The sequence below is a fragment of the Exophiala dermatitidis genome (assembly GCF_000230625.1).
Source record: "Exophiala dermatitidis NIH/UT8656 unplaced genomic scaffold supercont1.7, whole genome shotgun sequence".
Taxonomy (NCBI): domain Eukaryota; kingdom Fungi; phylum Ascomycota; class Eurotiomycetes; order Chaetothyriales; family Herpotrichiellaceae; genus Exophiala; species Exophiala dermatitidis.
Window position 1 is genome coordinate 1,113,344 of NW_008751652.1, and position 14,581 is coordinate 1,127,924.

Here is a 14,581-nt window from a genome sequence, read left to right on the forward strand (position 1 = left end):
GAATGCGAAAATAACAAGGCACTCGTTCTACACGCGGGACTGTAGGTAGGTAGACATGGCATGTGAAATATCATACTCCATTCGCAAATATATTCAATCACCGGAGTCACGGCTGGATTTTATATCCGCGGCGAATAACTGAGTATCTATCATCGACAACAGAGCACAGTCAAACACCTCTGGAAGAATAATCGATAAGTAAAATGAACCCTCAAGCAAACTCCGAGCGCTTTCCAGACGTGGCTGGACACGTGCGGCAGCGAGCAATCCCCCTTTGATAGCAATTCGTTGATGTGCGCTCAAACCACGATATCACACAGGCTGGAGCTCTGGTCGTAAAGTGTCATACGGGCAATAATAGCCCCCCCAAAAAGATGAATCGTTGACGGACCGAAGACAACGTTCCATAAAGCCCAGAAGGCATTGCGACTAGGGTATCTCGGAAAGTCGTTTCAATATCCATCATGCTGCCTCAAAGCCGGTTCACAAAGGCCCAATTGCATTTCATGCGTCTGTACGGCCGTCTAGTTCAAGAAAATCACCGTCATCATTATCGGCGTCGGCCTCGAAACCGTCCGCGTCGACGACAATGCGTCGCCCCAGATCATGCTCGGGTACGCCGTCGCGAGCCGCGCCGTAATCAAGAACCTAGGTCAAGTTAGCGGAATTCAACCCCGAGAGTGGTCCATGGAGGCTTACCTCTATGTACGTTAATCCATCCCTCTGCACAGCAGCAACACAGCGGCGTTCATCAAATTTGACCTGCCAAACCCCACTCAGATCGGAAAGCAGGTCTTTGATGCATTCACCGGTTTTGATATTCCACAGTTTCAGTGTTCTGTCCGATCCCGAAATGACCTTCTGAGCATCATGCTTGAAACAAGTGATGGCACCTGTATGTGCACTCAGAGTAGCTTTGCACTGTCCATTTTCCGGATCCCATATCCTAAGGGTGGAATCCGCAGCTGCGGAAACGAGCTTGTCACAATTCAAGTCGAGCAGGCCAACAAGTGATGTGTGGCCCTCCAAAGTATATTTGAGAGAGCCTGTGTTCAAGTCCCAAATCCGTACCATGTTGTCCATCGAGCCACTTATACATCGGTTACGGGCATGATCCAAGACCACACTATAGACCTTTGCTGTGTGACCCTGCAGACGATGGATAGTTTCGCCGGTCGAGATCTTCCACACCCGTACGGTGCAGTCGTAACTACCACTCACCAATGTATCGGCATAGGCGGCAATGGCTCGCACAGAGTGTTGGTGACCAGTAAGTGCGCGCACAAAATAGGGGCAATTATCGGCGTCATTATCACTCTCAGCCTGGATGAACTCTGGGTCGCCCGGCCGTGGAAGCTTCCACACGCGAAGCGTGGAATCGCGGGAACCGGTGATAATGAGAGGCTGTTTGGGCATCATGATGGGTTTCCCTTCGGCATTCTCTCCGACCTTGACAGGCATCACAATCTGCAAGCACCTCACCGTGGAGGTGTGCCCACGGAAGACCTGAGTCTCACGCCCCTCTTGAATGTTCCAGACGCGAACCGAGCGGTCAGTCGAGCCCGAGACGAGAGTATTGCCTTCATACTGTAAGGCCCAGACGCCACCTTCATGGCCTGTCAATATGGACCTGAGTATGCCAGTCTTGGTTTCATAGACATTGATGTTATTATCATCACTTCCCGTGAGGATCTTGTCACTATCGAATTGGAGACACGTGACCACATGCGTGTCATGTGCACGGAACGCGAGGTGCTTGGGTTTCGTGTCTTCGAACATCCAGTTCCTTCGGATGAGATGATGTCGGCGATAGAGAGATTTGTAAAGATGAAGGCCCTTCAAACTCGGTAGGCCAACATTGGGATGGGGCACGGCCAACAAGGCGGCATTGGCAGCAATATAAGGGCCCTCGGCCGGCGACCGGTGTTGTGCCCAGTCGAGCGATGTGACGTCATTGGATGACTCACGTGACACGTCCTTGCGTTTGACTTGTTTGTTGCGGTTCGACAACATGGTGGCCGCCTTACGTTTCGACCGACGGAGGACTCCACTGAAGCGGTTTTGCGGCGGTGGAGTTGACGGAGATGTGTTTGTGTTGCTGTAGGCGTTAGTCTCAGTGTCGGACTTTGACCCGCGGACGTGGTTGAGGTTCTCCTCATAACCATACGGTCCAGAGGGATCTTGCCAACCCCAGCCTTCGGAAATGGCTTGTTGTAATTCCCCTTCGGCTAGGGAGAACCCATCTGCATCGAAAAGCTCTTTCCAGGCTCGCTCGTCACCATTGATCATTTGTCGCCACTTCTTGGAGACCTGGGCTGCTTTACACAGACTCTTGACGTCAAGGTATTTGAGGATATTCAGAGCTAGTTCGGGAGGCAAAATCGTGAGGAAGTCGCATTTCAGCGCTGGGTTAACCGCGTCTGCAACTATTTGTAGGGTGGACTTGGGGCATCGGCGGAGTAGTTGGTGCATGACATAGCTCTTCAACTCGTCGGGGATGGCTTCAAAAAAGTCGAGCATAGCAGGTATATCAGTCACCGACCCATTTAGAAACGAGGATAATTGACGAGGGGACGGTCGAGACCTCAAATCAACAGGCTGATGGCCTTGGAATGGGTTCAATGGCTGCTTGTCAGTAGGAGAGACCCCGGACGCTGTATGTTGCTGCAGCTGCTGCAAGGGTACCTCCGTGTTAGCATCAATATCTGCAAAATAGCCCGAATTTTGCAAAGTTGCCGCCGCTGTGACGGGCGATAGGCTCGGACTAGGAAGGCTCCCATCATGAGCCGATGGACTGGCAGAAACGTGGAGCCGAGCAGGCACGGACGATAAGGCTCGTCTACTCAGGGGTCTGGTCGGATTTGACCCCGTTTCGTCGTCAATAGGAGGCGTAGGTACCACAGTCTCTTGCGATGAGCCTCGACGCACTATCCGACCGACAGTTGTACACTCAGTCGAGCCACTCACGTCCTCGTCAAATGATGATGTGTCCTGGCTAATCTTAGACGTCCTCGATCTCGGGTCTGCAAAAGCAGAGCGTTCATCCACACTCGGTGAAGGAAGGGTAGTCGTGTTTCTCGAAGGGTTGGGCCCGCTCGGCGCTACACGTCGGCGGCTTGATTTGGGCAGCCGAGAAAGGCTGTCTGGTGTTACAGGATGCGAGCATTGTGAAGTCAGGTTATGTGATCGGGAAAAGTCGAGCCTCTCTCTGAGGATCCGCAATGGGCCCGGATGTACGAATGCGGTCTGTGAGGCCGGCGAAGTAGCCTGCTCCTCATTGTCGGGGATAGACTCTGGGGAAGCCGGCCGTTTCTGACCTCGAGTCTGTGGAAGTGACACGGTCGGACCGACATCTGGTATTTCGGTCCAGGGCTCGAAAGTCTCTACCGTCCGGATGGTTCCGTTGGCATTTCGGAGCGTCTGCTGTTCGACTTCGAGCTGTGCATCCAGTTAGCATTCATCTGCAAAGTGATCATGTTCTCTTATACCTGTTCTAGCGCCACTGTTGTATCTTCAGCCTCGCGGAAGATTGTCTGCTTTCCCCCTATTTCGAAATGTATCTGGCGTAGATGTGCGGGTGTGGGGGCGGCTGCAAGGGGGTACTGCTTCGGATCGAGCTCTTGCATACGGCGGGGAGGGCGCATGAGAAGTGGGGGAAACTTGGTGGTGGTCGTAGTAGTGGTTGTGACAACTGTTGTCTGCGTAGCTGGAGCAAAAGAGAACTGTCCTAAGACGGAGTTCGGCTCGATGTCGCGAGGACCGACTGAAAAGCCCCGACTGCTAGGTCGTTGTGAGGTTGCGGAAGCCATTGGCCGGAACTGATGGCCATCTGGGCCCGTACCGTCCATCATTCCCTCACCCACCATTGTGCACGAGGTGGTTGCCGCAGGCGTGGAGAAGAAAAGCAGACCATGCGCACTCCCTTTGCGTGGATTCCTGCGTGATGTCGGCGCGTCGCCTCTTCGCAGAAACGAGCCGAAAATGTCTCCCCCTCTCGAGTCTCAACAAGATAAGTGATGTACTTTGATCAATCGGCCGGGCCAAATTTTGCGGGGTCTTTGTTAAGCACTGGATTCGGGTGTTGTGAGCGAGGAGGGCACGCTCGGTAAAAGTCGATTATGGGCGTATGGCCGACCGGGAAAGCCCACGCAACACTCTTCGGATAAGGGACGCGACTAGGTGAACGAGCAATGCATAACGCTGGATCTCAGAGGAGCAGATAATATCTCCTTGGTGGGTAAGGGTGTCAAGTCAGACTTGTAACAAAGAACCGGAGAAGTCGTGGTTGTTTGGTATGTCCGGAGAGTGGCATAGAGTGGGCGGAAAGAGACTAGTAGTAGTAGTGACCACTGCGACTGCACAAGGCTTCTACTACTACGGTACAACACGGTAATAAGGCCCGCAGCGCAGTTCGATACTTCGCTTGGCGTATCCTTAAATAATGACGACGCGGCTTCTACCTGGTACCTAAGTACTACCGTAACCACTGGCAGCAGGTACCAGAGGAAAGGTTTGATCTCTTGAAGACACCTTACTACGACAATGAAAGCTATGTGATTATATGAGCATGCTCTGGACTATTAACTCAGACAATCCCGGACCGATATACCCGTCGACCGTGTACTATTATTGAGAGAAAATTAATTTTATTTTTATTGCTCACCCTAATCGCCACCAAAAGTGTCGATGCTTTCGATAGTCGCCGCTGTCCTCATTATTCGGACTTCGACCGGCAGGAAAATACATCAATTGATGCACTCTTCGTGCATGCGTCAGGTCGATACAAAGCCTCATGTCTAATTCCTGGACGCACTTCAGCAAGGCTGTGGTCAGCGATCCCTACTGCGTATGTGTCTATGGCGAGAGCGAGGTCTGAGAGGAAGATAGAGAGTTCACAGCCTTACTCTACCTGGGGTTTTCAGACAAGAGGAAATTGCAATTCTTTTTTATGAGCATCAATGACGTCCCACTGCAAGGATCATGGGGGTTTTCTGTTGAGTCCTTGAGAGAGGCGTGCTTGTGCTCTGTTCGCTTCTTGTGTGCTTCGAACCACAATTTTTGATCTGATAGACACCGTGTGCCGCTGCATGATTGCTGGCAGTTCAAATGGAGCAGAGTGGCGGAAAGTATTTGGTCATGTATGGGCAATCACAGTTGCAAGTCCAGGACTTGCAGAACTTGAACGGCCGTCCTGCAGCTGAGGGGCCTTCTACCCATAAGGTGCTAGTACGGGAGGTACATGTCGTTGCACGCTTCGAAGCCTGCGATCTGCCATCATCTTTCTTTTCTTTCCTTCGATCAGCCCTCCCTGAATCTCAACTGCAGCAATGGCTGAACATAATATTTCTCTTCCGCCCTCAACCGGAGGCCTCTCGGAGGCACAGAGCTTATCCCTGGTTCAGATTTTCCTGAATGCTTCCCTAGCATGTATTGCACATACCAGAGAGCTCATTCCATGGACGTCCCCTTCTCTCCAGACTCGATATATTGACCAGATCGATCCCGCCATCCTAACCGGACAGCTAAGCGTGTACGAAGCCTTCCAAGTCCTCGACACTCAAGGCGTTCGAAGTGGACAAGAAATCAGAGTCCTGGTTCACGGTGGCCACAGATGTGCCGATCAGATACTTGGGTTGCTGGTGAGAATTACAAAAGGCTGCTTTTCTAGCTGACTTGACGAGGATCAGGAAAATGGTGTTTTCAGTGCTCTGGAGCATGGCCATCTTGAAACATTGCAAGTATTTGTCACTGACAACGACGAATCTCCTCGCACCGTGATCGAGAGCTATAGCTTTGCCTTCTCCTATGATCGAGGACGGGTTAGCACGGTCAAGATGACTCCCACGAACCAAGTCTTCGTGCTGGAGCAATTCCAGAAGAGTTTCAAGGCTGCGATACGAGTACTCCTGCGTTCTTTGAAGCCTCTACACCGTCTTCCAGGTTTGCTAGGTCTGCTACGCTGTTGAGAACAATACTTATTTTAGGCAGCACGGCGTAAGCTGGGCATGAGTCTCAGCTACAATGACAGGTGTCCTGACAACTACCAACCAACCGGGTTTGTTGACATCAACGAGCTCGCTGAGCCCAACGGCCCATTGATATGTGAAGCATTGGAACGAACGATGGGAACTACAGTTGGGAGCCTGCACACTGGGCATCACAGCGTCAATGTTGGGGTGTCTGGGACAATATCCAGCAAGGAAGGCACATCGCTGGATCCAGAAGATGCCGCTATGAGCAAACAGTTGCAGGCTATGCAACAGACGTCTTCCGTCCAAGGCACCAACCTAGTGTCTACACTGCCAGATTGCCGCGCCGGATCAAAGCGGCGTAACAGTTTTGTCTGCTCTGATCAAAAACGTTTGAAGCGTGCTGAATCCGACAAGATCGCGAGCAACAGCCCGGCAGATCAGAGTAAGGAGCAGCTCATACCGATCGATGACCTCGAAACGTCCCAGAGAGGGCATGATGAAGCTACTCCTGGGGGTTCTGCCTCGTCCGGTGACACGCAAGTGCGAAAGTGTCGGGTAACCCCGGACGAGCACGAGGACATCACTGTAACGCTTTCAGTGCGGAAGCTGGCCACGCTTCTTATCCACTGCTACGCTTTAAACTCTGAAGCGGCTGGCGGTGGTGGAGATATTTTCGACCAAGACCTTCTGAGGACCGGGATCATAAGGCGGGTGGTTCGCTCGGATAAAGTCAGATGTGAATGTGGGAGTGTCGCCCCCTTGGGTCCAATGGTGAGTTTGCAACGATGGATATCCCCAGCCGTCTGATCTCTGCAGATCTACTGTGAAGTCTGCGACGAATGGCAGCATGCGGAATGCTACGGCTATAAGGGAGCTTCGGACACCGCAGCACCGTCAGAACGCTTCTGCTACACTTGTCTACTGTTTTCGGCAGACGAAGAAACCGCTATATCGCCGGCATACATCGTTTATATTCGACTTGCAATGAGAACCTTGACAAATCCGACAATGGCAGACCTTGTTGTGGACAAAGATAAGCTGCAATCAATCATTCAGCCACCGGAGTGTGCGGGAGACAACCTAAATAGAGCCATCGATCACCTGTTGAGCGAGGGCGTCCTCAGGCAAGTGAATAGGCGGCTTTGGCAGATTCGCTCTCTTCCGAGGTCGAAGTCGAAGGGACTCAACGACAAATATGGCAATCCATTTGCGTACATTGGGCATCTCTATGACATGAGCAAAGGTGCAAAGGATCCGCGGCAGCGCAGCAACGACATCGCCGTGGCCATCGAGGAGTACGCACAGGGGCAGGACTTCACAAAGGGCGAAGGATGTGTTAAAGTTAGCTGCTATGAACCGTTTGGTGAACTTGTGGTTCGATGGAGCTACTTTAACAAGAAGCCCCCCTCGGGTTCTGGCGCGAGGACCGCACACTCACCTCCCATCACGCCAGCACCCCGTCGCAAACTCAGCGTGTCGCGTTTTCTGGTCAATATTGACCGCTCGCCATCCACGATGAGCATGAGCTGCGAGGGAATATCTCTTCGGATTCCGGACAGTGGCCTGAGTAGCGACTTTAGTCCAGGCGCCTCTACCGCTACCGCCGACTGATGGGGATGGCCAGGACACTGGGTCTGGCAACGAATAATGGTTATGGTTGTATGCAAAGACGGAAGGGAAAGCGGCTTCACGGAGCTCACAACTGATGCTACTAGTAGTAGAGGAGACACCACAGGGCTGTAGTCAGGTAGACAGGCACAACTTGAATGTTAGATGGCACAATAGAGCGCCTTCAACTACGTGAGAGTCCCTGATCAGCTCTGACTCTGGTCCCAAGTACGCGGTGAGAAGCCCCCATTCCGGTCATTATCAGCATTATCAAAAGTCACTTCAAGTCAACTACTCGTACTACTATAGTAGTGAATCTTGTGATGCTGCCGAGGGCTGAAACCATCTCTTCCAATACTAATATTTGCGCAGGTGGACCACTCTGGAAAATTGCTTGCAGAGCCGAGCGAAAGACTCCATGATTGCTGATCTTGCTTATTCTTCGGCTGATGAAGGTGACCTCGAAGCCTCCACCGGCGTCTTTTCCTTCCAAGGTCGATCTTGTTATAAGATTCACAGATTCCGAAGCAGGCAAGATCGTCGAACAGGTTCGTTGTATGGCCCCTGAAAATCCTCTTTGGCCGGTCCGGAAGGTGGGAACCTTTAGGACTCTCGGCCAGTCGTGTTGTTGGCTTGCCCAGCGGCTAAAGGAGTGCGATATTGACACTTACAACATTGTAGCTTGCTAGCCTCAATCTGGGCGGCACGCCGACTCGGATGAGCACTCTCTCCATATTCCTCTTTGCTCAAGTCCCGCTCACCGTGACGGTTAGTGTCCAACGCTGTACATTTCTCAGAGGGGAGAAACCCTCAACAGGGCTATCGGGTCCTAAGGTTTTTGTTTCACCCCTGCCGTGTGCCAAAGCCGGGCTCAAATGGAGCGCCCCGTATCCCCAAACTCTGCCTGTTTGACCATTCAGCACCGGAGCTACCTCTTCAGGGCCACCACACCAGCATCCCACAACCCTGCTTAGCGCTCCTAGTCTCCGACTCGCTGGATTCTTTCAATGCTCTGCTGTTGTGAGGGCCCCGGAAGAAGCCATCACCATCCGAAGGAAGTTGGGAGGGCTAGTCGGCGCCAGCATCACATGAACTACTTCAACCTTCCAACTTCGAGAGTCCATTGAGGGGACCGCTTCAAGCCACATTGCTGACTTGGGGTACGATCCACGATATCTCGACCTGGAGTCACCATAAAGCCCGGTATTACGGTCGACGGCTCGACCTTTAGCTTTTCGACGATCCAGTTCGCGCGTTTATCGGCCCATCAGAGTTCGTCATCGTCGTCCAGAAAGCCCCGGTGGTCCACCGCCCTCGGCCCTCCACCTCTCACTTCCATTACCGTCACTGCTCCGTTCGACAAAGTTGTCGGTCCCCATCGTCCTGACCGCAGCCCAATGCGGCGTCTTTCAATAAACACAAGACACCTCCCGTTTCTTGCCTGTGTATTCGACCGTCGCCCAGCATTAGTGACACCGTGAAAACTACAGACAGGACCATCGCGCCGCCAAACCGACTTTACCGCAAGATCTTGAGCCCACCGCTGTTGTGCCCGTCCGAACCTCGAGCCTTTTGCGCCTTGTGAATGTGGCACGAGAAGGATGCTTCAGGGAATTGGTGCTTGCAACACTACTGGCCTGCGCGCTTAAGGGCGAGGGAAACAATGCTGTGCTAAAGAGCTGGCCCTGTTACCATACCGGTGGGGGCTGCTCTCAATTTCAGCGTTACACAAGTTGAGCGACAATTGGGATATCATCATAAGAAGAACGCAATATGGGGAGCAGTCAAAAGTTTCGCTTGCCGAGTTCTCTCAGGCGGGAGAAGACACGCCATCAGCCTCAGTCCCGGCCTCAGGACAGGCTTTCTGATGGGAAGGATTCTAAAGCACAACATATCCTGGGTCTCACAGAAACCGCCCTCAACACGGCCCGAAACGAGAGCATAAGTTCTTCGACCACGACAAGACTGCCCAGGTTGTCATTTTCAGATGCCACGACCGAGTTCGGGTCTGCTACCGCACCCTTGGAGAGTCCGGAGCGTACTCAAGACCTGCAGCTGAAAGCGTCTTCCGTGCTGCTGCACGAAGAATACCACATCACTGCCAATCGTGCAAATTCGATCCGGTCAAGTCGGCTTAGACCCTCCGGTTCCTCCTCTACGTTAAATTCCCATTACGACCCACAGAAATCACCGCTTTCCATCTCACAACAAACCTCGGAGTCGTCCAGACGAGACTTTGCCCTCCGTAAAGGCTCGCCAATCGTGGTCCGCTCCACCACGTCCGATAAAGATTCTCTCCCTCAACTAAGACTGTTCAGGTCGTCGAAAAGTCGAGACAAATCGGAGGCGAAAAAACTCAGCAAACAAGGCCCTCGGCCGCCAGTTTCGTCGCCTAATCCGCTGCCTACAGGTCAGCATTCTTCCACACCGGCTGCTCAAGGCGCTCCGGTTTCACTCCCACAGTATAGCGTGAGCCCGCGTTCGCCCATGCATAGTGTGGATGCGCATCTCCAGTCCACTTCCCCGCGAAGCCTGGGCAAGTCCGGGACTTTGCCAGCGTCAACTAGCTCCAAAGCCAACCAAAACGAAACTCCTCATGTCAAGGTCAATATCAGGCGACCGAAGGTGGGGCTGAAGCACTGGTTTGACGGGCTTGAGGGTGACAGTAGCGAGGATGAAAGCATTCATGAACCTGCATTGCAGCCCAGTTTTGTTACTGGTATACAGACAGCATTTGAGGATGGAAAAATAGGGTCCTTTTCGCAGAGTACAAGCAGTCAAGATCCCTTGCCGGACCCCGCCCATCAAGGCTGTGGCTCTCATGCTTCAACCACGTCGAACACCGGCTTTCGCCCTTTTCCCCATTCCGCGCCCATACCTTCCAGGATCTCGACCCTCAATGCAAAGTCCTCCAAGTCAACTCTTCGTCGTGACGCCTCAAGCCCTCCTTGCTTGAACCCTCCAAAGCCGAAGCCAAGCTCACTAGCTTCACGCGATCTGCATGAAACTAGTGTTCTAGACCTTTCGTCTTCCGATGATGAAGATTCCCAACCTGCTGTTGTGGAATCAACGCAAGGCAGTTTGCCTCAGTTGCGGGATAGTATTGCTGCCGAGTCTCTTGCCGAATCGGAAATCGAGATTGGCACTGCGCAAGCCATAGACACAAAACAAACCTCTATGGTGCAAGCAACGCCCAGTGTACGGAGAGTGCACAACAGTCAACTCAAGCGTCATGGACGGCCGTCCATTCGACACAACAAGATACCTGACCAGCGATCAATGTATTTCAGTGATCAATCGTCGGAGCCAGCATGGGAAGACAACGATCTACTTACTTCGTTCCCCGCCACGCCCACAGACACGCCTGGTTCACGCCGTGCGTCTGTCCAGAGCTCCTCCTGTCGGTCTGAGCATGCGAGCATAGAGAGCCGGAGGCTTGTCAGTGTCACTAGGCAGGAGGAGTCGCTGTTGGCTGCTATCCGATTGAGGAGACTGACTGCAACCCAATCGCGTGGCAGCTCAGCCAGCCGCCGCATCCAGGGTAGCAGAGACCCGGATCAAGTGATAAAACAACAGCGTCAACCTGAGATGGGCTCATTGGGCGCGGAACTCACGGCTCTTCCGCGGATAGGAAAGGGGGATGTCACCCCTTCTATTTCTTCCGCAAACTTTGACCGTGCCTCATGCACGACATTCCAGACTGGAATATCTAATGATCCAAGCCTGCGATATTCCTTTGCCAGTTTCAAGACGGACACTTCCCTAGACCCGGAGACCGAATTCTCTATGTCGCTGGGGCTGGGTTCGCCCGTGCTACTCATTCCATCGCGAGGCATCAATCGCTTGAGCCGAGTGACTTTCTTTTCCACGTCAACTGGGGACTCGAGAGATGGCTCGTGTAGCCGTCGTGAGAGCGGTCCTATTTCGACACTAGAGAAGCTCCAAGCAGTTCCCAAGCGGGAGGAGATCACGTCCCAGGAGTTCATCGATTTCCCATACCGCGGGTGGGAAGCGCGGTCGGACCTGGCAGCACATTGATGAGCTGGACCTGCTGTTCGACTGGGTTCGTCCCCTCTCCATATGTTATTTCGCCCTTCTTGTGGGATATTTAATGGAACTCGAAGCAGCCATATGGTTGTCACTCGGCGAAGTTACTGTGTACTATAATACTATATCTATATTAAACGACAATGCTTACCAGGGCATAATTGTCTCCGCCTCAGCACCTTGAAAGTGTAGCCGAAGCGCATCGGATTGATTGCAAAAGCACAAAATAATTCATTATTGGGGTGGTTCATTAATGGGTGTCCGACTTATACGAAGAGTCGTAGTGCGATAGATGCTAGGAGCGAAATGCTGCTGCATACATTAGTAGCATGTGCACATACACCGCCACGAGACTTGACTGAAAGAAGCATGGGTTAAAGTTCTTGAGTGATTGCCCTACTAATTAAGTATCGAAGACTGCCATGTAGATTGATGGGACTCGAGTCGGATGGGATGGAACTTCGGTTGAGTGTCAAATCTGGGGTGAACTTCCTCCCGCTCAAATCAGGGACACGCGCCACGGTTCCGTCGACGTAGTATACCCACTCCTCGCCAATCGTTTCCAGCTTCTCTCGATTGACGGTGTACACATTATTACAGGTATGGGGTCATGCTGACCTCGCCGTTCCTTGTTGCGGTGTCCGGTGACCTTGCATTAATATCGACCTTCTATTCCGCTACGCTGTATGGTTTAACGTCTCGAAGCCGCTCGACTTCCTTACCAACGACCTGTCCACTCCTTTGACCACCCATCTCTTCAGTTTCCTCTTGTTCGACTGACCCTGCCTGGCGCAGAGCCCGTTGCCGACACGCGACACGCGACAGCTGCAAGAAACGAAAACGCACTATAAATACGACTTGAACTGTTCATTGACAGTGCAGACAACGCAGCAGGATGGGGTTCGATCGCGTGGGCACTTCGCCCAAGTTCTTGGGGGCATCATTGCGCAGCCTGACTTTGGGTCTTGTAAGGAGACGAAGCACTTTGTCGGTGGTTGTAGAAAGTGGCTGACGAGCATGGCAGTTGACTGTCCAATTCTCTGCATTCATTCTGGTGCGCAATCGCTTCTGTTAGTTGTTGGAACATCCCAAAACTAATCCAGCATCATAGGTCCTTCATTATTCTCGCGTGATGCCGACGCCGGACGGGCACCGCTACCTCCCCTCCACGGCCGTCTTCCTCGTCGAAGTCCTAAAGCTGGCGGTCTCGCTGACGATATCGTTGTACGAGTTTTCGCTTACGGCGCCGCGTTCCATGCCGGCGACTTCTCTTCTCGGAGCCCTGGGGAATGCCGTCTTCGCAGGAGATAGCTGGAAGATGGCCGTGCCGGCCCTGCTTTACACTCTATCCAACAGTTTGCAATATGTCGGCATCTCCAACCTCGATGCGGCCACATTCCACGTCGTGTATCAGTTCAAGATCTTTGTGACTGCCGTGCTAAGCGTGGTACTCTTGCGGAGAAAGATAACAGCGCGGCAGTGGATATCTCTCATCATGCTTATGGTTGGGGTTGCCATCGTCTCCTGGCCTCAAGGCTCCGGCAGCTCGTCCCTGGCCACCAGTCATCATGCCCGTGTCTACGTGCCAAGGTCGGTGAAGACGCTACGCGAGCAGGGTGCTCGACTTATGAAGAGATCGGCTACATACGAAGGCATTGCAGAGGACGAACTGGCGATGGACAATCCCGGGATGGATTCGTCGCTCGGGTTGCTTGCTGTTCTGGGCGTGTGCATCTTCTCCGGCCTGGCGGGTGTCTACTTCGAAAAGGTCATCAAGGAATCCCCAAAGGCCACATCGCTCTGGATCCGAAACGTGCAATTGTCGACGTATTCCCTTTTTCCTGCATTTTTCATCGGAGTCATTTTCCTCGACGGCGAAACGGTGGCCAAGTACGGCTTCTTTGCCGGGTATAATTGGGTTGTGCTTTTGTCAATCGTCATTCAGACGTTTGGCGGCATCATTGCGGCATTCTGCATATACTATGCAGACAACATATCAAAGAATTTTGCTATCAGTATTAGCATGGTTTTGAGCAGTCTAGCGAGTTTTGTTTTCTTCGACTTCTCCATGTCGAGACATGTATTTGTCACCCCACGCCCATTTTCTTCCAGACATGCTAATCCGGTTCAGTTTCTCGTCGGCGCATCGATTGTCATGTTGGCGACCATCCTTTACAACACGGAAGAAGCCCGTGTGCAACAAACCCCCACGATAAAGGTTTTCGCCGAGGAGAAGCTCGCGTCGAATGCTGCAGCAGAGGCGAACGACATGTCCATACAGATTCCTAAGACGCCCCTGAGCCACGAAGAGACAGCTCTGGCGACTTCGCGCCCTGGGTCGCCGAGTCATAAGAAACGAAAGAACGAGTCCCTGGGCTATTTCACGAAGCATCATGACTGAAAGCCAACTTGAGTAGAAGATGGCTTACGATTGGAAAGTAAAAGTGGTGGATTGGACGGTATACGTCGGTAACGACATTTTGCAGTCTGCTTGGAGAGCTGGGATATACCCCATTGCTGAGCCTCGACCCTCGGGCGGGTTCTCTGGTTTCGTGCAACGATAAAGATGAGTTTGTGGCCAGTACTACCTTAGGTAGGTAGGTACTCACCGGGACCTGCTGGCAGTGGTCACAGGTGGAAAGGAAATGGGAATACAAGGAAAAGGGGTGCATAATCACGTGTCGTTGACGTGCCTGCCTCTCGCCTCGTCTGAGTCTGACCACACTTACTGGCATTGGCATTCACTCCCACGCGGCTGCCTGCATCCTAAGTTCAAGTTTTCAGTCTGTTTGAGAATGTTTTTGCTTTGACACCTCTGCCAATTTGCTATCCAGCTCCCCTGTTATCCGTTGCACTACCTCCCCTCTGCCTTTGGTTCTGGCGCTCTTGTGCGATGGAGAACTTGAACGCCAGGATATTTCGTCCGCCCATCAGGCGGGACTCATATGCCGCAC

General features: G+C 52.6%; 4 protein-coding genes across 4 annotated transcripts; 3 read left to right on the plus strand and 1 right to left on the minus strand.

The window, feature by feature from the left end:
• Nucleotides 1–56: 56 nt before the first annotated feature.
• Nucleotides 57–4,531, minus strand: HMPREF1120_08221 (F-box and WD-40 domain-containing protein CDC4). The gene is made up of 3 exons (XM_009162466.1): nt 3,489–4,531; nt 700–3,438; nt 57–648 (listed from the first exon to the last, which is right to left on the minus strand). Exons 1-3 carry the CDS (start codon nt 3,864–3,866, stop codon nt 505–507), a joined length of 3,261 nt encoding a protein of 1,086 aa, XP_009160714.1. The 5' UTR covers nt 3,867–4,531; the 3' UTR covers nt 57–504.
• On the plus strand, nt 4,478–7,845 carry HMPREF1120_08222 (uncharacterized protein). Its single transcript, XM_009162467.1, has 4 exons — nt 4,478–5,639; nt 5,688–5,940; nt 5,989–6,743; nt 6,789–7,845. The coding sequence occupies exons 1-4, from the start codon at nt 5,328–5,330 to the stop codon at nt 7,581–7,583; spliced, it is 2,115 nt and encodes a 704-aa protein (XP_009160715.1). The 5' UTR covers nt 4,478–5,327; the 3' UTR covers nt 7,584–7,845.
• Nucleotides 7,846–8,232: 387 nt separating this feature from the next.
• On the plus strand, nt 8,233–11,995 carry HMPREF1120_08223 (uncharacterized protein). Its single transcript, XM_009162468.1, has one exon. It carries the CDS (start codon nt 9,354–9,356, stop codon nt 11,616–11,618), a length of 2,265 nt encoding a protein of 754 aa, XP_009160716.1. The 5' UTR covers nt 8,233–9,353; the 3' UTR covers nt 11,619–11,995.
• Nucleotides 11,996–12,522: 527 nt separating this feature from the next.
• Nucleotides 12,523–14,028, plus strand: HMPREF1120_08224 (uncharacterized protein; the record flags this gene model as incomplete). Its single annotated transcript, XM_009162469.1, has 4 exons — nt 12,523–12,594; nt 12,652–12,681; nt 12,739–13,707; nt 13,759–14,028. 4 exons carry the CDS (start codon nt 12,523–12,525, stop codon nt 14,026–14,028), a joined length of 1,341 nt encoding a protein of 446 aa, XP_009160717.1.
• Nucleotides 14,029–14,581: the final 553 nt, after the last annotated feature.